At 45.0% G+C, this 24,595-nt stretch overlaps 1 protein-coding gene across 9 annotated transcripts; it reads right to left on the bottom strand.

The window, feature by feature from the left end:
- Positions 1-1,278: 1,278 nt before the first annotated feature.
- Positions 1,279-24,296, bottom strand: CARD8 (caspase recruitment domain family member 8). Of its 9 annotated transcripts, none has more exons than XM_045046151.1 (12): positions 24,160-24,296; positions 23,105-23,208; positions 21,458-21,616; positions 19,432-19,596; positions 14,889-14,944; positions 12,700-12,850; positions 11,658-11,887; positions 11,321-11,583; positions 9,938-10,063; positions 9,467-9,608; positions 7,777-7,821; positions 1,279-1,445 (listed from the first exon to the last, which is right to left on the bottom strand). In XM_045046151.1, exons 2-12 carry the CDS (start codon positions 23,161-23,163, stop codon positions 1,417-1,419), a joined length of 1,425 nt encoding a protein of 474 aa, XP_044902086.1. In that variant the 5' UTR covers positions 23,164-23,208; positions 24,160-24,296; the 3' UTR covers positions 1,279-1,416. The 9 variants fall into 9 exon arrangements, with proteins under 9 accessions (XP_044902086.1, XP_044902087.1, XP_006941207.3 ...); XM_006941145.4 differs by lacking the exon at positions 1,279-1,445 and adding an exon at positions 3,342-3,958; XM_006941147.4 differs by lacking the exon at positions 1,279-1,445 and adding an exon at positions 3,342-3,958 and having other exon boundaries at positions 11,321-11,553.
- Positions 24,297-24,595: the final 299 nt, after the last annotated feature.

Raw genomic sequence — 24,595 nt, 5'->3', positions numbered from 1 at the left:
GTGCCTGGGTGGCTCAGTTGTTTAGGCTTTGGACTCTCGATTTTGGCTCAAGTCATGATCTCATGCTTCCTGAGATGGAGACCCACTTGAGCCTCTGGGCTAACAGCATGGAGTCTACTTGAGATTCTCTCTCTCTCCCTCCTCTCCCTCTGTGCCTCTCATGATCTCAACATAAATAAACAAACATTTTAAAATTTTTAAATAAAACCTTTTTGAAAAATCCGCAATCTTCCTTGCACATGAATAAGACCCAGCGTCTCATAACATAACATTCAAGTGTCCAGAATACCAACCAAATTGACTCAAAATGTAAGGAAAAGCCACAAAAATCTCCACTTACGTGGAAAATAACAATCAACACCAAGAAGTAACAATAATCATCAAAGAATGAGGTGACACCAACGATGGGATTACCTGACTGCCGGAGTCCAGCTCCAGCAGGTTCCCAAAGGATGAACGGCATCAGAGAAAAAGTGAAAATAAAACAAAACAAAAATGAAATGGACGCAGACAACCGCAGTGTGTTGAACTGGCCGATTGATTGTAGCAAACGTGGCGTTATATTTGCTAGGGATCTCCTTGTAGCCTACGTCATCTACGTTTTCTGGCATCACCCAATTCTCAAATTGTTCCTTTGGGTCATCACCCAATAAGGAAGACCATGATTGTTTTCTCATAACGTCCCCTCCTGCCCTTTGCTTATTGATTAATTTCTTTCATTGTTTTTATTGTGTATCTAGGCTTATCTATAATCTATAAAGTATTTGCTTTGCTGTTCTCATGAAAGGTCATTTATCTCTCAACACCTCAAGTGGAACAGTTACAGGGATATGACCTTTCGGTTGTTTCCCTGAACCCTTCGTGGTTTTGAAGAACAAAAGTGTTCGCCTGGGTCTGAGGTGCCAGGAGGGGGCCAAGAAGGCTCTAGAAACCCACGCCTTATACATTCTCAGAGAGACAATGCACCTAGGAACTAGTGAACCATTCTGTCCCTTAACCGACTGGGTTCAATCATCATCTGGAATGCCTCCTGGGGGCCAGGTGGGCCCAGGGGTTAGAGTGACCTGAGTCCAAAGATACACTCCTTAGTTACCGGAGTGGGGCTTTCAAATCCATATGTCTCTCCTTTATTGGCCTCCTTTGCTGGCAAATGCATGAGGCTATCCTTCCTGTAAGTAGAGAAGTGTCCATAGGGGGTGGCAAGGGCTAAACGTAAGGCCGCACAATTTCTTGCGGAACCTTATTTTTTCCCCAATGGTTCTTTTCCCAGGGGGCCTGCCGAGGGCAATTCTCCAACAGACAATACCCCAGGTACTTTAATAAGGCCAAATTACCTAAAAGCGGGAGGACGAGAAGCTTCACTGTCAGTGGGTCGCCTTGCAGTCACCAATCCGTCCACAGCCCAGGCCTTGCCACTCAGGCTGGGATAGCTCGGCTTCCAGCACCTGACAAAGATTTACAAAAAAATTTTTTTAACGTTGATTTATTATTGAGAGACACAGAGAGACAGAGCATGAGCAGGGGAGGGGCAGAGAGAGGGGGAGACACAGAATCCAAAGCAGGCTCCAGGCTTTAAGCTGTCAGCTCAGAGCCTGACGCGGGGCTCAAACTCATGACCTGAGCTGAAGTCAAACACTTAACCAACTGAGCCACCCAGGCACCCCTCCTCATGGGTTCTTAAAGCATACTCAGCAATTGAAAGTAGAAAACATATATAACATTTTTCTGTTTGGGACTTTATTATATATAGAGAGAGGAAATATTGAAGACAACCCGGTCATAAAAGGGAACATGGCCAAAATGGTGGTAAGGCTTTTAGATTCCACTTTATCTTTATTTTTCCTTAAGGAGACACCCCACCCAGTGCAGAGATCAATGCAGGCCTTGAACTCATGACCCTGAGATCAAGATCAAGACCTGAGCTGAGATCAAAAGTCAGACACTTAACTGACTGAGCCACCCAGGCACGCCTCTAGATTCTACTCTAATTAACACAATATAAATATTACTACTGAGGCATTCAGTGTGTATCTTTTCATCTCTAGTGCAATCGCCAAAAAATCCACGACCACATCTTGTCAAAAATACAACAGATAAATTAAGGTGGAATCTGAAAAAACTCTTCACATAACCCCTGAAAAGGCAAGAAAGGAAAGATAGCCATGCAACACCAAGGGCATAAACAGAAAACAAATACAAAAATGGCTGACCCAGGCTAGATTCTAACATGTCAACAATCATGTTCAATGTAAACAGCTCAACATGCCAATTAAAGCAGAGATTGTCAACGTGGGTTAACAAAACAAAAACAAACTGACTCAACTCTATGCCGTCTTCCGCAAAAACTCACTTCAAATATAATGAAATAAGTTGAGTTCAAAGTCAAAGGGTAGCAATAGTTATGCCATGCAAACACTAGTTCAAAGACGGCTGGGATGGATAGAAAATGGCAGGGCCCAATGGAGACTCCAAATGTCGGGCTTATGTTTGTGACATCCTTAGCCAGGAGGGCCTCTCTGAGAATCAGCTGGATGCTCTTCATCTTTCTTCTCCCTGGTTCTGTGCAGACCATTTATCCATACTTCACCACTGTGTGGACCTGCCCACTCCCAGTACCAGCCTATATTTCAGCAGCAAAACGTTTTCTGCCAACGTTTGCATGGGCTTCCATTCCTGTGCTCTGTTCCATGAAAGGGACTCAGATCATTCTGGGATAAATACCAGTGGATAAAATGTTAAAGACACAGCATGTTTTTGATAACGACAACATTAAGACTTAGGAATGCCATGAATGTCCTCAACAGAGAGGTTTTTAAAAAAATGTTTACTTATTTATTTTGAGAGAGTGAGAGAGAAGGGGAGGGGCAGAGAGGGAGAGAGAGAATCCCAAGGAGGAGGCCCCACACTGTCAGCGCAGAGACTGAAGTGGGGCTCGAACCCACCAACCATGAGATCATGACTTGAGCCAAAGTCAAGAGTCGGACGCTCGCCTGACTGAGCCACCCAGCTCCCCCCCACCCACCGCCAACAGAGAGTTTTTGTGAGCCTTCCTGCCTTTTGTTGTGAGAAGGTAACATCTCAGAGGTAATGTTCACCGGAATTGCTTCTCACATTGCTCAGGAGAACTGGTCTCCCTGGGCCTTGTCAATCACGAACACACTTGCGTTTATCTGCCTCTGCCCAGATGTCCAAGAAATGTGCCAATGAATGAAACAGGATTTTTAAAAAAATTATTTTCAATGTTTATTCACCTTTTTGAGAGACAGAGAGAGACAGAGCATGAGCAGGGAAGGGGTAGAGAGAGGGAGGCACAGAATCCGAAGCAGGCTCCAGGCTCCGAGCCATCAGCACAGAGCCCGATGCAGGGCTCGAACTCATGAACCGTGAGATCATGACCTGAGCCAAAGTCAGATGCTCAACCGACTGAGCCACCCAGGTGCCCCAGAATTTGTTTTTAAAAAGCACTTCGAGGCAGTAGTCCTCTCTTCAGATATTCTTGACGTTAAGATATTAGGATACACTAATAGGTCTCCATGAAATTACACATCAGTCCTCAGGAAAGCCTGTGTGATGTGTTGGTGTTACCTGGACCTCGTGCCTTGGACCCTGAACTCAATGATCACACGTCCGCTTATCCATTTTCAGCGGAGAACACTGGATTCTCTCTCCCTGAGTATCTGTCTGAATCACTGTTGTAAACTCTGCTGGTTGAGGTAGGACATCAGGTAAGGGTCTCTTCTACTAATGCTTTTGAAGAGCACCTTCTGGGCCTGGTGCCCTTTATTCTCCACCATCCTCAGTAGGGTCTCGTTCCTTCTCTGCTGTGTTGGCATCTGCTGCACCATCTCCTTCTCTTCCTCGGTGAAGACCCCACGGTCCTGAAGGTCATCCAGGACTCCATTCAGGTTCCCCATCCTGGCTTGAAGATGACGATGGTGCTCCTTCATAAAGGCCACAGCTGGACAGAAGGAAGCGTTGCAGACTCAGAAAAGGGAAGCTCGCTTATAGGGGTCAGGACCCATGCCCAGCTTCAAGACATAATTCTGCATGGAGCCGTTGCTCATTCTCTTTTGCGGGCTGCCCGGGTCTCCCAGACGCACGCTCGGGACGCGCAGTCCATTCTCGGGGGTCAATGAACCTAGGGAGAACTCAGCGATACCTCTTCTTCAATCCCAGCCCCCCCCCCCTCCAAGCTTTGAGCACCTCGCCTTCGCTACTTTCCGGTTGTCATCGGAACCCTAGAGAGAGGGCTCTACGTTGCCATCCATCCAACTACTCATCCTTCTAACAGTCTCCGAGTTCCTACATTGCCAGCAGCTGTGCATGACATCAGAGAGGCAGATGGGTAAGGCTGACTCCCCACCCTCAAGGGTCTTCTGCTGCTGAACTGTGTAGAAAGAGATTTACCTGGTTAAGGACCACACAGCAGGGACAGGGGCACCGGACGGAAGAAGGTATTTTGCATCATGCTGACTCAGGGTTCCTGTTGGTGCCCATGTATAGTACCTGTGTGACCTTGGCCAAATCACATTGCTTTCTTGTTCCTCAGTTTCTTCACTAAAAGTTGGGGGGGGGGCACCTGGGTGGCTCAGTCAGTTGAGGTTTCAACTTTGGCTCAGGTCATGATCTCCTGGTCCATGAGTTTGAGCCCTGTGTCGGGCTCTGTGCTGACCGTTCAGAGCCTGGAGCCTGCTTCGGATTCTGTGTCTCCCTCTCTCTCTGCCCCTCCCCTACTAACGCTCTCTCTCTCACCTTTAAAAATAAATAAATATTAAAAAACAAGTGCGAGCGCTGGGACACCTGAGTGGCTCAGTTGGTCAAGCATCCAACTTCGGCTCAGGTCATGATCTGGCGGTTCGTGAGTTCGAGCCCCACATTGGGCTCTCTGCTGTCAGCACAGAGCCTGGAGCCTGCTTCAGATCTTCTGTCCCCCTCTCTCTGCCGCCACCCCCCCCCCCGCTTGCACTCTCTCCCTCTCTCTTTCTCTTTCAAAATAAAACAGCATTTTTTAAAAAGTGTGATTGTAGGGGCGCCTGGGTGGCGCAGTCGGTTAAGCGTCCAACTTCAGCCAGGTCACGATCTCGCGGTCCGTGAGTTTGAGCCCCGCGTCGGGCTCTGGGCTGATGGCTCGGAGCCTGGAGCCTGTTTCCGATTCTGTGTCTCCCTCTCTCTCTGCCCCTCCCCCGTTCATGCTCTGTCTCTCTCTGTCCCCCCAAAAATAAATAAACGTTGAAAAAAAATTAAAAAAAATAAAAAGTGTGATTGCTTTTTACGTACAACTCACGCCTCTAGAACTTTTGCTCTTAACATGGTGGCACAGGTAATTCGTGCCCAGGCATCTGTGGCTATGGCCAAACAGCTTAATTTAATGACGTGATTTCTGTGAAGTCTCGGTCTTTGTACCGAAAAGTCATCGCAAGGGTATGGTCAGTGACTCCACAGTTTGAATGAATGATGTTGCTGCCACAGAAGGAGTCTCCGCTTAACCTATTCTTGCTGCCTCCATTGTTTCAACCTTCCCGTTTGTTTAGCAACTGCTATTCAACTTTCTTTCTCTTAAGTGTATTTACTTTTTGAGAGAGAGAGAAAGAGCACACACGCACGAGCAGGCGAGGGGCAGAGAGAGAATCCCAAGCAGCCTCCGCGCCATCAGCGCAGGGCCCGATGCAGGACTCGAACTGGGACATCATGAGCTGAGCCGGGATCAAGAGTCGGACGCTCAACCGAATGAGCCACCGAGGCGCCCTTGCTATTCGGTCTTCTTAACTGGACATAAACTTCACTTTTTCCTTTTCTCCAGGATGCACTCTGAGACGTTTTCAACTCCCTCAACGCTAGATCCAAGCTCCTCGTGTTATCCTCTTCTAAATCCCTCCAGTTTTCCTTGGCAACACGCGCCACGAGTATATTTTGATAAGCAGTGTGGGACGGGCTTCGTTGTTTTCACCTGCTGGAATAGAAACCCCATGCGTGCAGAGAGCGTGTCTGTCTCGGGCTACACTGCGTACAACATTGTTACTTCACGGCCACTACCATGTTCCCGCTCTGACGCTCCTCTGTGATTGTCTGGGGAAGCCAGCCACGGTTTATTGACAGGACTAAACAGAAGTGGACGATATGAAGCACAAATACAGGTACCCCGATTATTTAGCACGCTACAGGCCTTCGATAAGCTGCATTTGTCATCAAGATCATTTTTATCACCATAGTCCCATGAGGGACAAATGTCACCACAGCCTTCAGGTCACAAAGGAGGGGATGACTAGACTCTGAAGCAGTCTTCACGGAAGAATTAGTATCAAAGGAGGATTTGAAGGATTTGTAGGACTTCTTTAATGTTTATTTATTTTTGGAAGAGAGAGAGACAGCAAGCAGGGTAGGGCCAGAGGATGCGAAGCTGGCTCTGGGCTGACAGCAGTGAGCCCGATGTGGGGCTGGAACTCATGAGCCGTGAGATCGTGACCCGAGCCGAAGTCGGATGCTCAACCAACTGAGCCAGCCAGGTGCCCCGGAAGGAAAAGGATTTGGGTGTGAAATGCAAGAAGCCACCAGGCCAAAAGGGAAAGAGGGGTAACGAGGGGTCATGATTCATGACACATGGTGGCCAGGATAAAGATTTGACTCAAGATGTGGGCCGGCAGAAGCTTCTGAAGGGTCTTCTAGACAGAGTGAATGAGTGTCAGTTTCATCCTTCAGACGACAGGTGACAGATATCTCTTGCTCAAGAGCTTGTGTGATAGGAAGGGTAGAGACCCTGTATTGACGCTACACACTCACCACCTACATTAAGTCCTTTCAGTGTCCTTTATGAAATCACCTTTACCTGATTCTTCACCAAGATCTGTAGCTGAGTTCGAACCCAGTTGCAACTCCAGGTGTGGGGCCTGATTTTCTCCAGCTAGTCTGCCTCTCGGGACCTCCTGACAACACCCGCTGGCCAGGACGGGTCTGTTGCCATGTCAAGCCAAGGCGATACCCGAGGAGCCTTCTCCTCCCCGAGAGACTCCAGAAAATGCCCTGCTTCTCCTCCTGGATGATCTGTTTTGACAAAGGGGGCCCGTCACTTCTACTGTGTGGAGCCTGACAATCATGGCCAACAACGTGGAAGGCAGAACGGAGTCCTCTGAATCTTGGCTCCTTATTTTATTTTATTTTTAAAAGTTTCGTGCGATCGAGTCCCACGCTCCTCCGACTGAGCCAGCCAGGTGCCCTTTGGCATTTTATTTTAAATAATTTCTTTCCCCGCTACCTACCATCTCCATTAACCTGAACCAATTCCCAGCTAACACCTCATCTTGACCTGATCTTACAACAGGCTCATAAGCCAATTCCCACTTCCTGTTCATTCCTCACTCACAGTCATCCACACAGTTCCGAACAGTGAGTGCCTTGTTACTCACCCTTCAAAAGTCCCCCTTTGCCTTCGGACTAAGCTCCAAAAGAGTTCAACGATCATCCTTATGCTTACAAGTTCTGTTTCTTGCCTGCCCCTCTGGACTCATGCGGGCTCCGTCTCTCTAAAGTTTGATCCCCAGCCGCCTCGAACTACTCTTACTTAAAGTTCAGCAGATGCAAAATGGTTTCCCAAAAAAGCGTGGTTGCACGCTCAGAGTCTGCGTATTACAGCCTCATGTGTTTGCTGAAGTGCATCAGACTCTGTGTTTGTCTCTGGAACCACTTAGTCTTTGTAAATGAAGAGAAGGTATGAACCCGCATTGAGCGACATCACTCAAAGATCTCCTGAAATCAGACTTTTGGTGGAAACACTGCACTGACCTGGGAGGGGAGGAGGGGCCGATGTAGCACCAAACTGGAGCTCCTCTAGGAAGGAAGGAAAAGTTGGAGAATGATATGAAATCAGCTGTATACCTTTATTTAGTTTTTCTTTTCTTTTCTTTTTTAACTTTATTGTTTTAGTAATCTCTATGCCTATCTTGGGGCTGGAACTCATGACCCCGAGATCAAGAGTCGCATGCTGTACTGATCGAGCCAGACAGGTGCCCCTTGGTTTCTCTAGGCTTTGATGTAACACACTAAAATAATTTTTTTTAATTTTTAAATGTTTTTATTTATTTTTGAAGGAGAGAGAGAGAGAGAGAGACAGAGCATGAGCAGGGAAGGAGCAGAGAGAGAGAGGGAAACACAGAATTTGAAGCAGGCTCCAGGCTCAGAGCTGTCAGCACAGAGCCCGATGCAGGGCTCAAACCCACCAACCATGAGATCATGACCTGAGCCAAAGCTGGACGCTCAACCGACTGAGCCACCCAGGCGCCCCTGTAACACACTAAAGTAATTTAATTCTATTTCCTAAGTGAAGGATCCCATTCAAACATTAATATACAAAATGGAACCCCATGAGGTAGAAGGTCACTCCCTACCCATTAGGGAAATGCATCAGAGGAAGGAATATATTTTCCCAACATTCCTTCTATTTCTATTTATAAGCCAGTATGTGAGACAATGTGAAGCCAACGCTTAAGTTTTCATACTGTTCTACATAAATTATCCTCTAGGAAACAGAACTACCCTATGACCCAGAAGTTGCACCAGAAATTATTTAGCCAGAGGATCCAATGAGATCCAGATTTGAAGGGGTTCATGCGCCCCAATGTTTATAGCAGCATTATTTACAACAGCCAAACTATGGAAAGAGCCCAAGTGTCCATCGACTGATGAATGGATACAGAAGATGTAGCATATATATATATATATATATATGTGTGTGTGTGTGTGTGTGTGTATGTGTGTGTGTGTGTGTGTGTATTACTCAGCCATCAGAAAAAAATGAAATCTTGTCATTTGTAGCTATGTGGATGGAGTTAAGGTATACTATGCTAAGTGAAATAAGTCCGTCAGAGAAAGATGAATACCATAGAATTTCGCTCATATGTGGAATTTAGGAAACAAAACAGATGGACATATGGGAAGGAGAAAAAAAAAAGAAAGAAAGAAAGAGGAAAGCAAACCATAAGCGACTCCTAATGATAGAGAACAAACTGAGGGTTGATGGAGGGAGGCGGGTGGGGGAGGGGCCGGGTGGAAGATGGGCACTAAGGAGGGCACTTGTTATGATGAACACTGGGTGTTGTATGTAAGTGACGAGTCGCTGAATTCTACTCCCGAAACCACTATTGCACTATATGTTAACTAACCAGAATTTAAAGAAAAATTAGCAAGAAAACAATTATCTTCCAGGCAAACGTGTTTTGGCATGAAATACCATCATGAAGTGATTAAATGTGAACAATAAGCGAGTACATTCCTTAAACCTTCTAACACTGGGGTTGTTGATAGTGCAGAACTTTGGACACTATAAACTGTCAGTAGATTTATTTTCTTCTCTGGGATGAGACCATAAACAGACCTTCTCCTGTGATAGACTTCACTGCAACCAAGGAGACAGGTGCATGATTTTTTTCCTCCCCCCCCCCCCAATTTTAGCCTTATATATATTTTTTTTACCTACCTGGCTTCACCAAAGTGTACCAGATCAAAGTCTTGTGTCTTTTTTCAGTAATTTCAAGCATGATTGGTTCCTCCATCCTCCCAGCATAGACTTTAGAGAAGACCTGGATTTCTCCAGGGTTCCTATAGGATAATTTCAACTCCTAGAGGAAACACATGACTTAAAGCATCGGTGGGGGGTGGGGGGGGTGAGGGGGTGGAAAGTTCTGTTTGCCTACAGGAAACTGGCCACTGAAATATAATCCGTTTCCCATACAATCTCATGGCTGGTTGAGAGGGAAACAGAGGGAGAAAGGTCAACATTCTTGGTAAGTTTACAATTTCAGGAAATATTATTGTTCCATGGAAGGAAGAGTAGACCAGCCCTTATCAGGACATAGTTCAGAGAATAATCTTCTCTTTTTTTTTTCTTCAAAAGTACAAAATATTTTGAACCATGTGTTCAATTTGAGTTAGACCCAATTCTACTGACCTTGGGTATTATTTCCAGGGGAGGCGAACAAGACACAATATAACGGGAACCAAAATTCAGTGGGTCCACTGGGGGCGAGGTCTGCAGACGCACACCTTGAAATTTAGCTTCCTCCTCATCTATTGACTGAGGAAGAAGCAACAGAAGCGAATCAGAGGGTGAAGCTAAAAGTGAATAAGCAAAAGCAGTCGCATACAAAGTTCTCCATATACTGTATCAAGTAGCACGTATGACATCATTCAATGGATGTAAAGGTTCATGCACAGACTGATACATTCAAATATATATGTATATACCTATATATGCATATTCGTATATATATGAATATGTCTCTGTACATAAGGAAGGAATGTCGTTTTGAAAAGGCTCAGGTCATGATCTCACAGCCGTGAATTCGAGCCCCGAATCAGGCTCTGTGCTGACAGCATAAAGCCTCCTTGGGATTCCCTCTCTCTCTCTGCCCCTTCCCTGCCCTCTCACTCAAAATAAACAAATAAACTTTAAAATATTTTCTCTTGTATTTTAAATACCCACGGTTACTCACAACCTAACAACCGCCAGGCCCATACTTGCCTCTTACTGGGCTGTAGGAAAATTAACCAATTGGCCAGAAAATCAGGTAAGTCTTCCCCTACTAACCTCTCCACCAAGGTTGGAGGAACAGAAGTGGTATTCTATCCAGGGATGCAGTAGCTATGGGGCCACAATGGCCACCAGCACTTCTGCTTCTGCACTAACCCTGGAAAGGTTGGGGGGGGGGGTACCCTGAGCCTTTCACAAATTCACAGGAGGAGGATGAATGCAGAGGGGCGCGTGTGTGTTTCATTTAGATGTTACTAATGTCCATTTCTACAATGAAATCTCTGCATTACCTCTTCTGCCAGTCCCCATAAGTCTCCTCTCCCTTTTTTGCTTCTCCTCAAAAGCCGGAAAAGGTAGCTCCACTTTTAGCAGAACCAAACTCCTATTGGGATCATTGCGTATGGTTCTAGAGTCAGCACCTACAGATTGACCTTGTGAAGGGTGATTCATGCTTCTATCAATGAAAGCTGTGCCTTGGCTTTCCCTTTCTATTTGTTTGTTTGTTTGTTTGTTTGTTTGTTTATTGTGTGTGTGTGAGAGAGAGAGCGTGCACCAAGGAGGGGCAGAGAGAGAGGGAGAATCCCTAGCAGGCTTCAAGCTGTCAGCACAGAGCCCAACACGGGGTTTGAACTCACAAAACTGAGATCGTGACCTGAACCAAAATCAAGAGTCCCGCATTCAACCTACTGAGTCACCCAGGTGCCCCTGAGCCTTGACTTTTCTGTGCAATAGGGAGACAGAAGGTCCAAGGTGATAGGCTGAAAATGTAATTCTCACATCTCCCAAATCTGCAGGCCTTACCTTCGTTAGCAAGTAGTCGCTGGGGATAAGATACAAGTGAAATTTCACAACGTCGCGGTAGAAGTGATAATAGATTAGTGCCGTGGATGTGATGGGGACCGAAAGACAGGTCCCTCTGGCGAGTCTCAGCAGGATCCCCATCAGAGAGAAGCTAGGGTTTTCCAGGATGGCATAGAAAGGCTCCACTCGGGCTGGCGGCTCCAGGACCATCCCTTCATCCTTAAAATGGGCAACTTGGAACCAAGAGATATCGACCTCATTTGCTGCAGGACAACCAGAAAGACCATTAGACAATGTTCTCCACTGTCCCCACAGAACTCCTCTCCCCCCTCTGTACCTGGGAGGGAGATGACGTGGGGGAGGTGGATTTCAGTGATGACCCCCTCAGGCTCCACAGAGATGTCAAATAAAGGGCCGGCCACCATCCATTTCTCGTGATGCTGTAACTTCAGGTCCAGGTGCTGACTCCAAGAATCGAACGTAATCACCACGGTCACTGCTGCTGTTACCAGGAAGCCAAGGCCTGTCGCTGGCCACAGATAGAAGCCGGCCACGGGGAAGTGGACACTGAAAAGAGTCAGAATGATAGTCATACAGGGACACCACCAGGACTTTGATTTAAAGAACAAATGTGCAGGGGCACCTGGGTGACTCAGTCAGTTGAGCGTCTGACTCAATTTCAACTCCAGTCATGATCTCACAGTTTGTGAGTTCGAGCCCTGAATTGGGCTCCGTGCTGGCAGCATGGAGCCTGCCTGGATTCTCTCTCTCTCCCTCCCCCCCCCCTTTCTGCCCTCTCCACCACTATCAGAAATAAATAAACATTTAAAAAATAAAGAACAATTGTGCAGAGGGATGTGATTTTTTTTGGGGGGGGAGCAAGGTTCAAGATTCATCTGTGATTTTCACCACATTAGAAAATTCTGTGGCGGGGAGGGGGCGCCTGGGTGGCTCAGTTGGTTGAGCGTCCAACTTCGGCTCAGGTCATGATCTCACAGTTTGTGAGTTCGAGCCCCCTGTCAGGCTCTGTGCTGACAGCTCAGAGCCTGGAGCCTGCCTCGGATTCTGTCTCCTCTCTCTGCCCCTCCCCCACTTGTGCTCTGTCCCTCTGTCTCTCAAAAATAAATAAATGTTAAAAAAAAATTTTTTTTAAGAAAATTCTGGGGAATTAATTAGGCTTTCTGGTCCCTGATTTCTCTGTATTCTACATCTGTCAAAATTAAAATACCAACTCGGAATATGGAATACAGAGAACATTGACAAAATTTCAGATGTCTTAAGAGATATATCATGTACATGTATACATGTAAAGTATCACACATTATATACTTCCTTTATAGCAGAATTGTGTTTAAACAATCAGCATCTTCGATTCTTACCTGTATCTGTTTGCACTCTTATCAATCAACTCAATATCCACATTTCCTTCAGGTCCCAGAAACTGATTACTTTTACAAACCGGTTCAGTCCCAGAACAGAGTTTAGCAACCAGGTGGGGCACTACTGTCTTCTCTTCCCAGCAAGTATCTTCTGAAAAAAATATATTGCATGTGTCATATGTGGATTGTTGAAAAAGGCATGGCCTGAAGAGGTCCTGGATGTTGAATTGCACATGTACTGTTGGGAATCCAGATATCAGACAGAAGGGTATGGGACTAGCACAAGCGGCTTTGTTTCGAATCCACACAGAGAAAGCCACAAGAAGGTTCTTTGTTACTGCTGAAATTACACCCCCAAATTTAAGAAGGAAGTCAGGCTGGGCAGCATGGGGGGCAGGGGGTGTATTTGCCTAAGTCAGGAACCACAGCAGCTAAATTTCTACATGGTCCCAAGGAGCAGAAAATGCTTGTTGCTGGTGAGGGAAGCCAAGTCCATAAAGTGAACAAGCATGAAAGCCGAAGAGGCAAAAACACATCTGTTCACTCTCGTCCTCTCCACCATCCACCTCGTGGCATCCCCAGACCATCGCCCGTTCCCTGAACGCTTCCAGGATCCGGCTGCGCAACAATGCTTGGAGACCCTCCATGCACGCACTGCTGAATTCATTTCCCACTGCTTAGGCTCTGGGCGAGGATGATTTGCATAGAACAAATATCTCTAACCTGGGCGATAGAAATCTTTTAGACACTGTCCTCTGACAAAAATTGGTTTATGAGGAATTATATATGATGGAATCTCATTTTGCAGAGAGTAGAGATCTTGTATAGGAAAAACGAAAAGTCTCAACTAAACAGTTACTTAACCTCTCTGAGTTTTTTTCCTCATGTAGAACTTCTCTGAATCTTGGTACCTGGCTGTATGATACCCAGCGAAAATAGCACACGATGTTAGCTATTCATGTGATTAGCTTACCCAGTGACCACATGACTGGGAAGACAGGAGTTGGGCTGGGCATCAAGATACAGCCAACACCAGTGCCCTGCTCTCCTTGAATCTCGCATGGCTTTCAAACTACTTCACACCGTAGGACAGTTTTCAACCATCAGCACTTAGAGGTGGAGCAAATAATGACAGAATCTAAAATAGTCATATTGGGTAATTTTTTCCAACCCAACACAATGCGCATAGATACATGGGCTGAATTTGAAGATGGAGCCTATAAGAAGGCATTACTGGTTACATGAGTCATAAGAGGGGCGTCTGGGTGGCTCAGTCAGTTAAGTGTCCAACTTCGGCTCAGGTCATGATCTCATAGTCCATGAGTTTGAGCCCCGCATCAGGATCTATGCTGACAGCTCAGAGCCTGGAGCCAGCTTTAGATTCTGTGTGTCCCTCTCTCTCTGTGCTCATCCCCTGTTCATGGTCTCTCTCACTCTCTCTCTCTCTCTCTCTCTCTTAAAAATAAATAAACATTAAAAAAAAATTTTAATGAGTCATAAGAAAGAACTCTTTATCCAATAGGAAAGGTGTCCTGGTGTCCTTACAAGAAAAGGAAGGGGGACCAGATCTCTCTCTCTCTCTCTCTCTCTTGATGCACAAAGAAAAGACCATGTGAAGACCCAGGGAGAAGGTGGCCATCTACAAGCCAGGAAGAGAGTCTTCACGAAAGACCAAATCTACGAGCCTTTGATCTGAGACTTCTAGCTTTCAGAACCATGAGAAAATTAACTTCTATTGTTTAAGGCTCCTAGTCTACCATATTTTGTTATGGCAGTCCTAGTAGACTAATACAATGGAAATGTCTCCTAACCAAATACAATCCAATGCTGCCACACTTCACCTACCAGCTGGAAGATTTCTCACCTCTAAGTTTGCTTTATTTGCCTTTGAAGTAGAATCTATATAATCCACTAATAGAGTTTCCATGGATAATAAAAAGAGAATATGTGTAATAACCCTAATAGAGTATTTGGAATATGGAATTCATTCCTGATATAACGTCCAAGATTTTGAGTACTTCGTATCCCCATTTAAGTTGTATGGAGGATGGTGTTAGAGATAAGAAAATTTGTTTTTGGTCGTCACTGCCATAAAGGACTTCAACACTGTCTTCTCTACGTAAAGCCACGGGACATTTCCATCAACCCACTGACACAGCCCTGGCCTCGTCTCTATGTTAGCCAATTACCTGATTCTTGACTCTGTGAAGATTCCTGGTCTTCAGATTCGCTTCTGAATGGAGAACTTGAGTGTCAAAAATGAGGAAAATATTAGAAATTAGTTCACAGCAGGCACCTGGCTATCAGTAGAGCATGCGGCTCTTGATCTTGGGGTCATGAGTTTGAGCCCCATGTTGGGTGTAGAGATTACTTACAACCAAAACTTGAAAAAAAAGAAATAAATCAGTTCACACACACGCAATAATAATAATAAATAATAATAATAGTAATGAAAGGGATGTGATTAAAAGCTAGAGCTGTTTGGCCCAAACAGTGGCCACTAGCCAAAAGAGGCCATTTAAACTTTTAATTTAATTTAATTTAATTTAATTTATTTAAAATTCAGCTCCTCAAGGGTGCCTGGGTGGTTCAGTTGGCTAAAAGTCCAACTTCATTCAGGTCATGATCTCACAGTCCATTGGTTTGAGCCCCTCGTCAGGCTCTGTGCTGACAGCTAAAGCTTGGAGCCTGCTTAGGATTCTGTATCTCCCTTTCTCTCTGTCCCTCCCCCCACTCATGTTCTGTCTCTGTCCATCTCTTGAAAATGAATAAAATTTAAAAACAATTTAAATTCAGCTCCTCAGCTGTACTATCCACATTTCAAATACTTAATACCTACATGTGGAAAATGGATAACATATTGGCTACTGCAGCATAGAACATTTCCATCGTCATGGAAAGTTCTACTGGACAGTTGTATTAGACTCTCAAAAAAGAGATAACTTGGACAAAGAGAGGTTTGTTAACAAAATGTAAGCATAGCACAACTAAGAAGATCTCTCAAACCAAATGTGTTTTTTAAATTTTTTTTAACATTTTATTTATTTTTGAGACAGAGAGAGACAGAGCATGAATGGGGCAGGGGCAGAGAGAGAGGGAGACACAGAATCGGAAGCAAGCTCCAGGCTCTGAGCCATCAGCCCAGAGCCCGACGCGGGGCTCAAACTCACGGACCGCGAGATCGTGACCTGAGCTGAAGTCGGACGCTTAACCGACTGAGCCACCCAGGCGCCCCTCAAACCAAATGTGTTTTGACCACTCTACCTCTTCTCCTATTATACCAGTGCCCAGAGTGGCCATACCTAACTTCTATTGTTTAAGTTGCTCTGGCTGGGGGGCGCCTGGATGGCTCAGTCGATTAAGTGTCCCAACTCTTGATTTCGGCTCCGGTCATGATCTCATGTTTTGTGGGTTCGAGACCCACATCATTCTCTGCACTGACAGTGCAGAGCCTGCTTGGGATTCTCTCTCTCTCTCTCTCTCTCTCTCTCTCTCACTGCCTCTCTCTCTCTCACTCTCTCTCTCTCTCAAAATAAATAAACTGAAACAAATATTTAAGTTGCTCTGCCTGTGTCACTTCAGCTGGCAGTAGGGGCAGAACTGGAGGGGGACAAGAATTTTGTGACCACATGTGTTTGTGAGATGCGACTGCTTATATTTCCAAATCCAATGGGCATGATGGCAAAGGAGGTCTGAGAGACAATACTCCAGGGCAAGTTAGATGCACGCTACCCACTCTGAGTCTTTTACTGCGGAGTCTTTTTACTACCAACAAAGTACTGTGAACACACGTGCCTGGTGTCACTAAATGTCAACAGTGGTTAGAGAAGGATTTTCCAATTTTAGTATATGTGCTGCCAAAGCGAACCCTAGAGAAGAATTTTCGAAATGAGTGAGCCTGCAAAACTTCCTGGAGGAAATTCACAGAAACAAGAAGCTGACATCGGTGAGGGTCAAAAGACACAGCAGGGGAAGAGGAAGAGAAGAAAAAGCAGAAAAGAGGTAGAAGAGGTCCAATAAAGCAAAAAAGAAGACTACCACAAAAGATTCTGATCACCAAAATTCCCAGAGTGAAGAAGAAATATGTGACAGGACTACGTGGCTTTGCAACTTCCGAAATTGATCTTAAAGAAGCACAGAGACTTGTTGCTCAAAAATTCTCCTGTGGGGACTCAGTAACAGGAGAGGATGAGATCATGATTCAGGGAGACTTTATCTATGACATGACTGATGTCACTCAGGAAAAAATGGCCAGAGGTGGATGATGATGGCTACAAAGATCTTGGAAAAGCAAAGAAGTGATTTTGAAAATGTGTCTGTAGTTAATGATCATAACTGAGAGTTGATGTGGCCAAAGGGAGAGAGGCCTTAAATATATATGTATACACACACACACACACACACACACACACGTGTGTGTGTGTGTGTGTGTGTGTGTGTCCTACAGTAAAACTGTAGATTTCAGCACACTTGGTATTTTCACTGTTCTGGATAAGGTTGGTTCGTTTTTTTAACTGCCAAAGTCTGATAAACAGAGGGGAGACTGTAATGCTTATACATGAAATAGAATTTAGTCAAATAAACATTTTGGGTCATTTAGCATTAATTAATTAATTAATTGGCTCTCATTTGTGTCATATAACTTTTGGAATAAAAACACTGAATTAGCAATTGACTCATGGGTGAAACACATGCCCCCATAGCAGTGGTGCCCAAACTTGACTGCACCTGGGAAGCTAAACCACTCGCGCCGCCCCCCCCCGCAACTCACACAAATACCTATCACAAAACACAGGCCACAGCCCGTACCAATTAAGTCAGGAGGTTGGTGGTGAGACCAAAGCACCATTACTTTTAAAGCTTCCATGATTCCACTATTTAGACAAAGCTGAAAATCATGATCTATGGGGTGAGCTAGTGGTTCATGAGGCACCTGGTTGTGAGAATCTGTCCCTAACACATGAGGACAACCAACACAATCCAGGCTCTGTCTTGGGGAGTTGGAAATTTGGAATGAATCAAGACCTGGGGTATCACAAGGCAAGAATCCTAGTTCCTAAAAAGAGGTATGTATGATGAAGGACGCCTGAGTGGCTCAGTCAGTTGAGCGTCTGACTCTTGATCTCAGGTCATGATCTCATGGCTGTGAATTCGAGCTCTGTGTTGGGCTCTGTGCTCGTCATGAAGCCTGCTTAAGTTAAAAAAAAGGGGGGGGAGGGGAGATGTGATGAAAGAGGAAACAAAAGCATTGTTTTCTGTGGGTAAAGTAGTTATGGCATAATTGCTTCCATGGTATCATGAAATGTCTAGTTTCACTGATGTGTTCTTAGATTCCCTTCATTTCTTGATCTATACACATAATCCTTGATCCCCAAACTCCTTATCTATTCCTTGCTACATCTATTCACTTCAACATGAAAGGGATTAACAGAGAAATTGATACACAGGCTATGGATAAAAAAGAACACATATTTGCAGAAGTGGACTTAAAAGAAAGAATCTGTGGCTCTTTTCTCAAAAGCGTTCTTGGGCAAGCCACGTGCGAGAAACTTGACCTGCCCTGCTCAGTCTTGGCGCTATGTCTGAGGCTACAGAAGCAGTCATGGATTGTGTTGGCCCCATGCAAAGCACAGAGGTTACATACACTGCCTTCTGTGTGATGCTCCTGCACGCTGGATTCCGATGGGTGGCAGAGGTTGGGATTTTGGTGGTGGGAGGAACCCCTGGTGAGCGGGAGCCAATTCATCCCAGTAGGTGGGATCCGACTGTTAAATTTTTCAGGAACTTTGTGGGCAGGTTGTTAAACACAGCTATTATTAAGAATTAAGTTACCGGGGCGCCTGGGTGGCTCAGTTGGTTAAGCGGCCGACTTTGGCTCAGGTCATGATCTCACGGTCCGTGAGTTCGAACCCCGTGTCGGGCTCTGTGCTGACAGCTCGGAGCCTGGAGCCTGTTTCAGATTCTGTGCCTCCTTCTCTCTCTGACCCTCCCCTGTTCATGCTCTGTCTGTCTCTGTCTCAAAAATAAATAAACATTAAAAAAAAAAAGAATTAAGTTACCTAAGACTTTCATTTAAATAGACCATATTACAAATAAATAAATGCTCGCATTTTTCTACTGCACTCTTTTCTCTAAGTTTGTTATTTATTCTTTTGTCATCTCTACACTCAACATGGGGCTCCGACTCAGGGTCCTGAGGTCAAGAGTTGCAAGCTCTTTCTACTGAGCCACCCAGGCGCCTCTATACTCTGTACTCTTGAGGTTACGTTAGTAGTTTGAAATCCACCATGATACAAGTAATCACCCCACAGAAATTGGACGGCACTACAAATAAAAGCTCTCTCCCTCCCCTGAGGAAGCTGGTGTTGAATATTTTCCAGCACCCCCCTTCAGGGACCCCCCACTCCGTCCTTCAGCCTCGTCATGAGCCAGATTCCCAAGGCACTGAGTTAGTAATTTGTTTGGGTTCCCAGCTTAACCAATGACACAGTGATCTTTGCATCCATGACTGCCTTTTCGTGTATAGCTTCTCATCCTGCCTTCCTGGAAGAAGAGGTGGTTGATCTCATTCATGAATTTGTGGGTTTGCTGGTAAGACTGTATAACCTCATTCATTCTCCCCCTGATTCCCATATAAATGACCAAATTCCCCTGATTCTTGTGCGCACCTCTGGTATCGAGGAACAGAATCCAGTACGATTACAGCTTTTTCCATATAATCATTCCCCTTACCAGGAAATCTCTTCCTCACAGGACTCCGTTCCAAGAGCAGTGATGTGCGGTGGTGGCTTTGATATCAACACTTCACAATATCCTCCACTTTCTGAGAAAGTAGAAAACTGGTCATCCTGTATCTGTGCAGCCGAAGAGCGGGGGTGAGATACGTCATCATATCCACTGCAAATAGAACGGAAGTTGTGTTATGAATACAGCATGGAGGCCTGGTGGAAGGACAATCTTGGCAGCATGATTTTATGTTAAAGGCCACGGACCCCATGCTTTGTCTTTATGGAAGCCTTCTCTCAAGCCCCCATGAGTCCACCTCACCCCGCTTCATACCAGATTTCACTGTGTCTCTATTTCCCATTCCACATTGCTCTCTCCATCCCGGGAAGCAGAACTCGGTCGATTCTCAACACCAAGTACTTGCTGTAACATTTTGTTTCACACTAGATTGTTGACCTAAGTGACCTTGTTGAGAAGTTTAGGGAGAAGAGAAGATTCCTAGCTTATATTCTGCCTTCACCCATCATTGGTGCCCGAGAGAATGGGACCCTAATGTGAGTGAGTGAAATTCCAGGATATCAGTGAGATTATGTTCTGTAAGAACCCACCCAGAACAGGGGCACCTGGGTGGCTGAGTTGGTTAGCAACAGACTCTTGACTTTGGCTCAGGTCATGATCTCATGGTTTTTGGGTTCAAGCCCCAAGTTGGGCTCTGCGCTGGCAGTGCAGAGCCAGCCTGGGATTCTCTCTCTCTCTCTGCCCCATCCTTGTTCATGCTCTCTTGTTTTCTCTCAAAATAAGTAAACATTTAAAAATGTAAGAGGAAAAGAACCCATTCAGTACTAATGCTCCTTTTCTATCTCCTGCCTCCACATGATGAGATACACCTGAGATGCTAAATGATGGCTATCCGGCTTATTTCCTTCTTCCACTGGGGATCCTCGTCAAGATATGGAACAGAAAAGTCCTATGTTAGGTCCTTTCTTCTTCTTCACACTTGAGAGCTGGGGTCCAGGGTCCCTTGGCTGGCTGATATCAAGATTGGGGTTAAGAGCAAGGGAGCATCCTTTGGGCCAAGACCTGTACTGTCTAATATGATAGCCACTAGACACACGTGCCTATTTAAACTTAAATTTTAATTAATTAAAATTTAAAATCAGTTTCTCACTTGAGCTAGCCATATTTCAAGTGGCCAAACATCGTAGGTGGACAATGGTTTTCATATTAGACACCACGGATATGAGCTATGCCCATGCTGGCAAGAATTCTATTGATAGCCCTGACCTTAATCATCTACGATGGTTCACTTGACTAGAGATTGGCATTGGAGTAACTGGCATTGGTTCAACCAAATAAAGTGGTTTATTGAGTCCTACAAGCCATGGTACCCTGTATAGAAATATCCTATTGAGAAAGGGTGGATAGACGAAGCAACACTGAGAAATTCTTGTGTTCATCGGCAATATATTCCAGCCTGTCAAATATTACCTTGAAATAAAATCTATATCTGAGTTACTAGTACTGGGTCAATGTCAATATCCAAATTGTGGCAGTGATATTTTTGTTGTTGTTGTTATTATAGTTAGAGAGAGAAGAGTGGGGGAGGGGCAGAAGGAGAGAGAGAGAGAGAGAGAGAGAGAAAATCTTAAGCAGGCTTCATGCTCAGCTCCGAGCCCAGTTCAGGGCTGGATGCCACGACCCTGGATCATGACCTGAACTGAAATCAAGAGTTGGCACTCAACCGACTGAGCCACCCAGGCGCCCTGACAATGACTATGGTTATAAAAGGTATCATCATTAAGGGAAGCTGGGTTGAGTGAACATTTTTGCTCATTCTGTACTACTTTGGCTACTTCCTGTGGGTCTTAAACCATCTCAAAATAAAAAGTCATAACAACAAAAAAGAGAGAACAAATACGCTGATTTTTATGCAAATAATCTCAACGTCTTTGCTTTTCACTGATCTCTATGAGACAGAGGGACAAGATCCAGAATCTTCCATTTTATCCACACTGAATATAGTATCTCTTACCTGAAAAAGTCAGTTTTGCATCGGTCCTGAGAAGGGGTAGAGATCTGTTTTTGTTTTTGCTTTGACCGGGCGGACATCCTCCACGGTGACAGGTAGAAGTTCTCTGAGTGGTAGGCGCTCTTTTTCGCTTTGTCTGCATCACTGATGCACACACACAACCTGGAAAACACAAAGGGTGTTGTGATTTGTGTATGTGCAGGGAACTGGATGGGGGGATGGTCTCCTCACTGTGATGCAGTGGAAGTAACACAAACCAGATGCCTCATCCTCAGAGTGATGCATTTTCTGATGTCCACCTTGGGATTCACTTATTTCACTGTGTTGACTGTTACCCCATCACCACTCAGCAGACAGTGAGCTCATCTCAGGAGACATGGCTCATTTGATTCTCAGTACTTCATGTTCATCACATGTATACATAATACTTGGTAAGACTTAATACAGACTCGAATATAACTTGTACAACAATATTGCGTGCTAGTAAAGTAGGGAGTGTGAGAAGTTCCTTACTTTTCTGCTGCCCTTCATCGGTCCCAAAAAGGGGGAACTTTTGTACAATTGCACCACACTAGATGAATTAAACTTCCCCCAAAGCAACATCTGTTTATTTAGTGTGAGTCTGTCGTGACTATGGCAACCAAAGAGAAGAGAATCCAAAGGCTGGTTCTTGGCACTTACAGCCAAATCAACATTGTTGCTTAACTCTCTGAGGGAAGTATCAGTTTCCTGACTTGTAAAGCAAGGATATAACACCATCCTTGCAAATCCTTGTGATGATTAATTCTAGCAGGGGAATGTTACCCAATACCCAACCTAAAAAATGTTAGATTCCCAAAGAAAATAACTCACGTCAGTTACGCTCAATATTCCCTAGCATGGGGGGCTTGTACACCTGCCATATTGGCTGCATCTTTGGTCCAATTCATTTCTGTCCAGTTCCAAGATGAGTCAAAAATGTGCTTTCATTGGTCACAAAGAAAACAAGAGCCTCTGGAAGGTGTGCTGTTGAGGAGTAGCTGAAGCGTCCATGGATACAGCCTAGTGAGTTTGCCTTGTGCCTTGGGATGGTCAAAAGCACAGCCATGGCATCAGGGAAAGAGTTGGAGGAACGTCCATAGACTCACTTGTGCTCAGGTATGAAGTTGTGGTCAGAGTCAAGGTCATATTACCCAACGATGGAGAGAGAAAGTCTAGGTAGTGCATCTGGCCATCCAAGAAGGTGTTCCCCCTCAGGTATGTTGACACGAGTGAATGAAAAAGAAATGTAAGCAAAGCCTTTTCTTTAAAAAGAAAAAAGAAAAAAAAAAAGCAAGGACACCTGGGGGGACTCAGTCAGTTAAGCGTCTGACTCTTGGTTTTGGCTCAGGTCATGATCTCACGGTTCATGAGATTGAGCCCCGCGTTGGGCTCTGGGCTGACAGCACAGGGACTACTTGGGATTCTCTCTCTCTTCCTCTCTCTCTTCCCTCTCTCCCCCTCAAAATAAATACACCCAAAAATTTTTTTAATAAAATTAAATAAATAAAACCAAAAGACCATAGTACTCAGTATTTCATGCGTCAGTAATGAGGGGGCAGAGGAAAATAATGAGGTACAGAGGATACAAAGCCATCAAGAGTCCTCGAAGGGCAGTATGTATACTCTCACCATGTCAGAGGGCATCTCTTACATATGCGTATCTTTTTCTTAGATGTATATTTTTCCATTTTATCAGCCGGTGTGTTTACCTCTCTGCTACGTCTCTATTAACCCTGAGAAAAGAAAAGAAAATTGTATTCACATAAGTTGGAAGAAGCTGCAGATAAATTGCCGCCACACAATCGCCAACATTGCTTATTGTCCGCTCAAAAGAGATACATCAGGTGAATTGTTCCCAGTAATGCTAGGCACTTGGAAGAGAGACCCAGAAAAGACTGTGAATTTTAAAAATTATTTTTTAATTTTTCAATTTTTTAAGTGTTTGTTTCTTTCTGAGAGAGAGAGAGAGAGTGCAAGCAGGCTAGGGGCAGAGAGAGAGAGGGGGACAGAGGATCTGAAGTGGGCATCCTGATGACAGCAACGAGCCCAATGCAGGGCTCTCTCTCTCCTTCTCTTCTCTGTCTCTCTCTCTCAGAACAAATAAACTTAAAAAAGAAAAAAAAAAAAACCAGAGATTAGCACCACATGGTAAACACGGGCAAATACCAAAAACCATAATACCGATTAAAACCCAAAGAGATTCATTACAGCCCGATACCGAAGAAAGATTTGTAGGAAGATATTACAGACTCTGCAGAAGTGAAGGTCTTTTCTAAGTTAATTTATTTATTTTAAGAGAGAAAGAGAACGAGTGGAGGAGGGGCAGAGAGAGAAGGAGACAGAGAATCCCAAGCAGGCTCCCCACCACCAGCATACAGCCCAACACAGGGCTCAATCCCAAGAACTGTGAGACCGTGACCTGAGCTGAAACCAAGAGTCTGTCCTCAACGGACTGAGCCACCCAGGCACAGAAGTGACTTTGATTTTGCTTTCTTCTGAGTCGGTTGCCGGCTCTGTCTGGCTCAAATCTACCCACAACCAGCTGCAGGGGGTTCTGAAAGCCCACTTCCCCTGCTGATTTCAAAAGGAGCTTGGAACTCGGCAATCTGCAGCTAAGGGCATCCTCCCATCTGTCCCTCCCTCCCCTGAAGCCACCCTACTTGATCTTTTCCTGCAGTACTTACCTAAGTCTCGGCTTCCCCAGGGCACAGAAAGGAGAAGGCAGAGCTGGTGGCTCAGACATCCCCGGGCTGCCCCAAGTTGTGTTCATCTGGGGAAAGACTACCCCAAAGGGAAGAGGCTGAGGCTGAGTCAGAGGAGAATTAGGGACCTCCTCTTATTAAAAGAAGAAGTCCTGCCTCTTGTTATTTATGACATAATACTTTCCCAAGAATGTGTGATCACTGATGCTCAATGTTACTTTTTTTTAACGATTTTACTTGTACGCAATCTCTACCCCCAACATGGGGCTCAAACTCACAACCCTGAGATCAAGAGTTGGGTGCTCTACCCACTGAGCCAGCCAGGTGTCCCACTGATACTCAATTTGAAATGTAATTATAATAATACTTTTACCATAATGTTGTTGATATTAATAATTTTGAATAGTGCATGTAATAC

This window comes from Felis catus, chromosome E2 (genome assembly GCF_018350175.1).
Source record: "Felis catus isolate Fca126 chromosome E2, F.catus_Fca126_mat1.0, whole genome shotgun sequence".
NCBI lineage: Eukaryota > Metazoa > Chordata > Mammalia > Carnivora > Felidae > Felis > Felis catus.
This window is presented reverse-complemented; position numbering and strand designations above follow the sequence as displayed.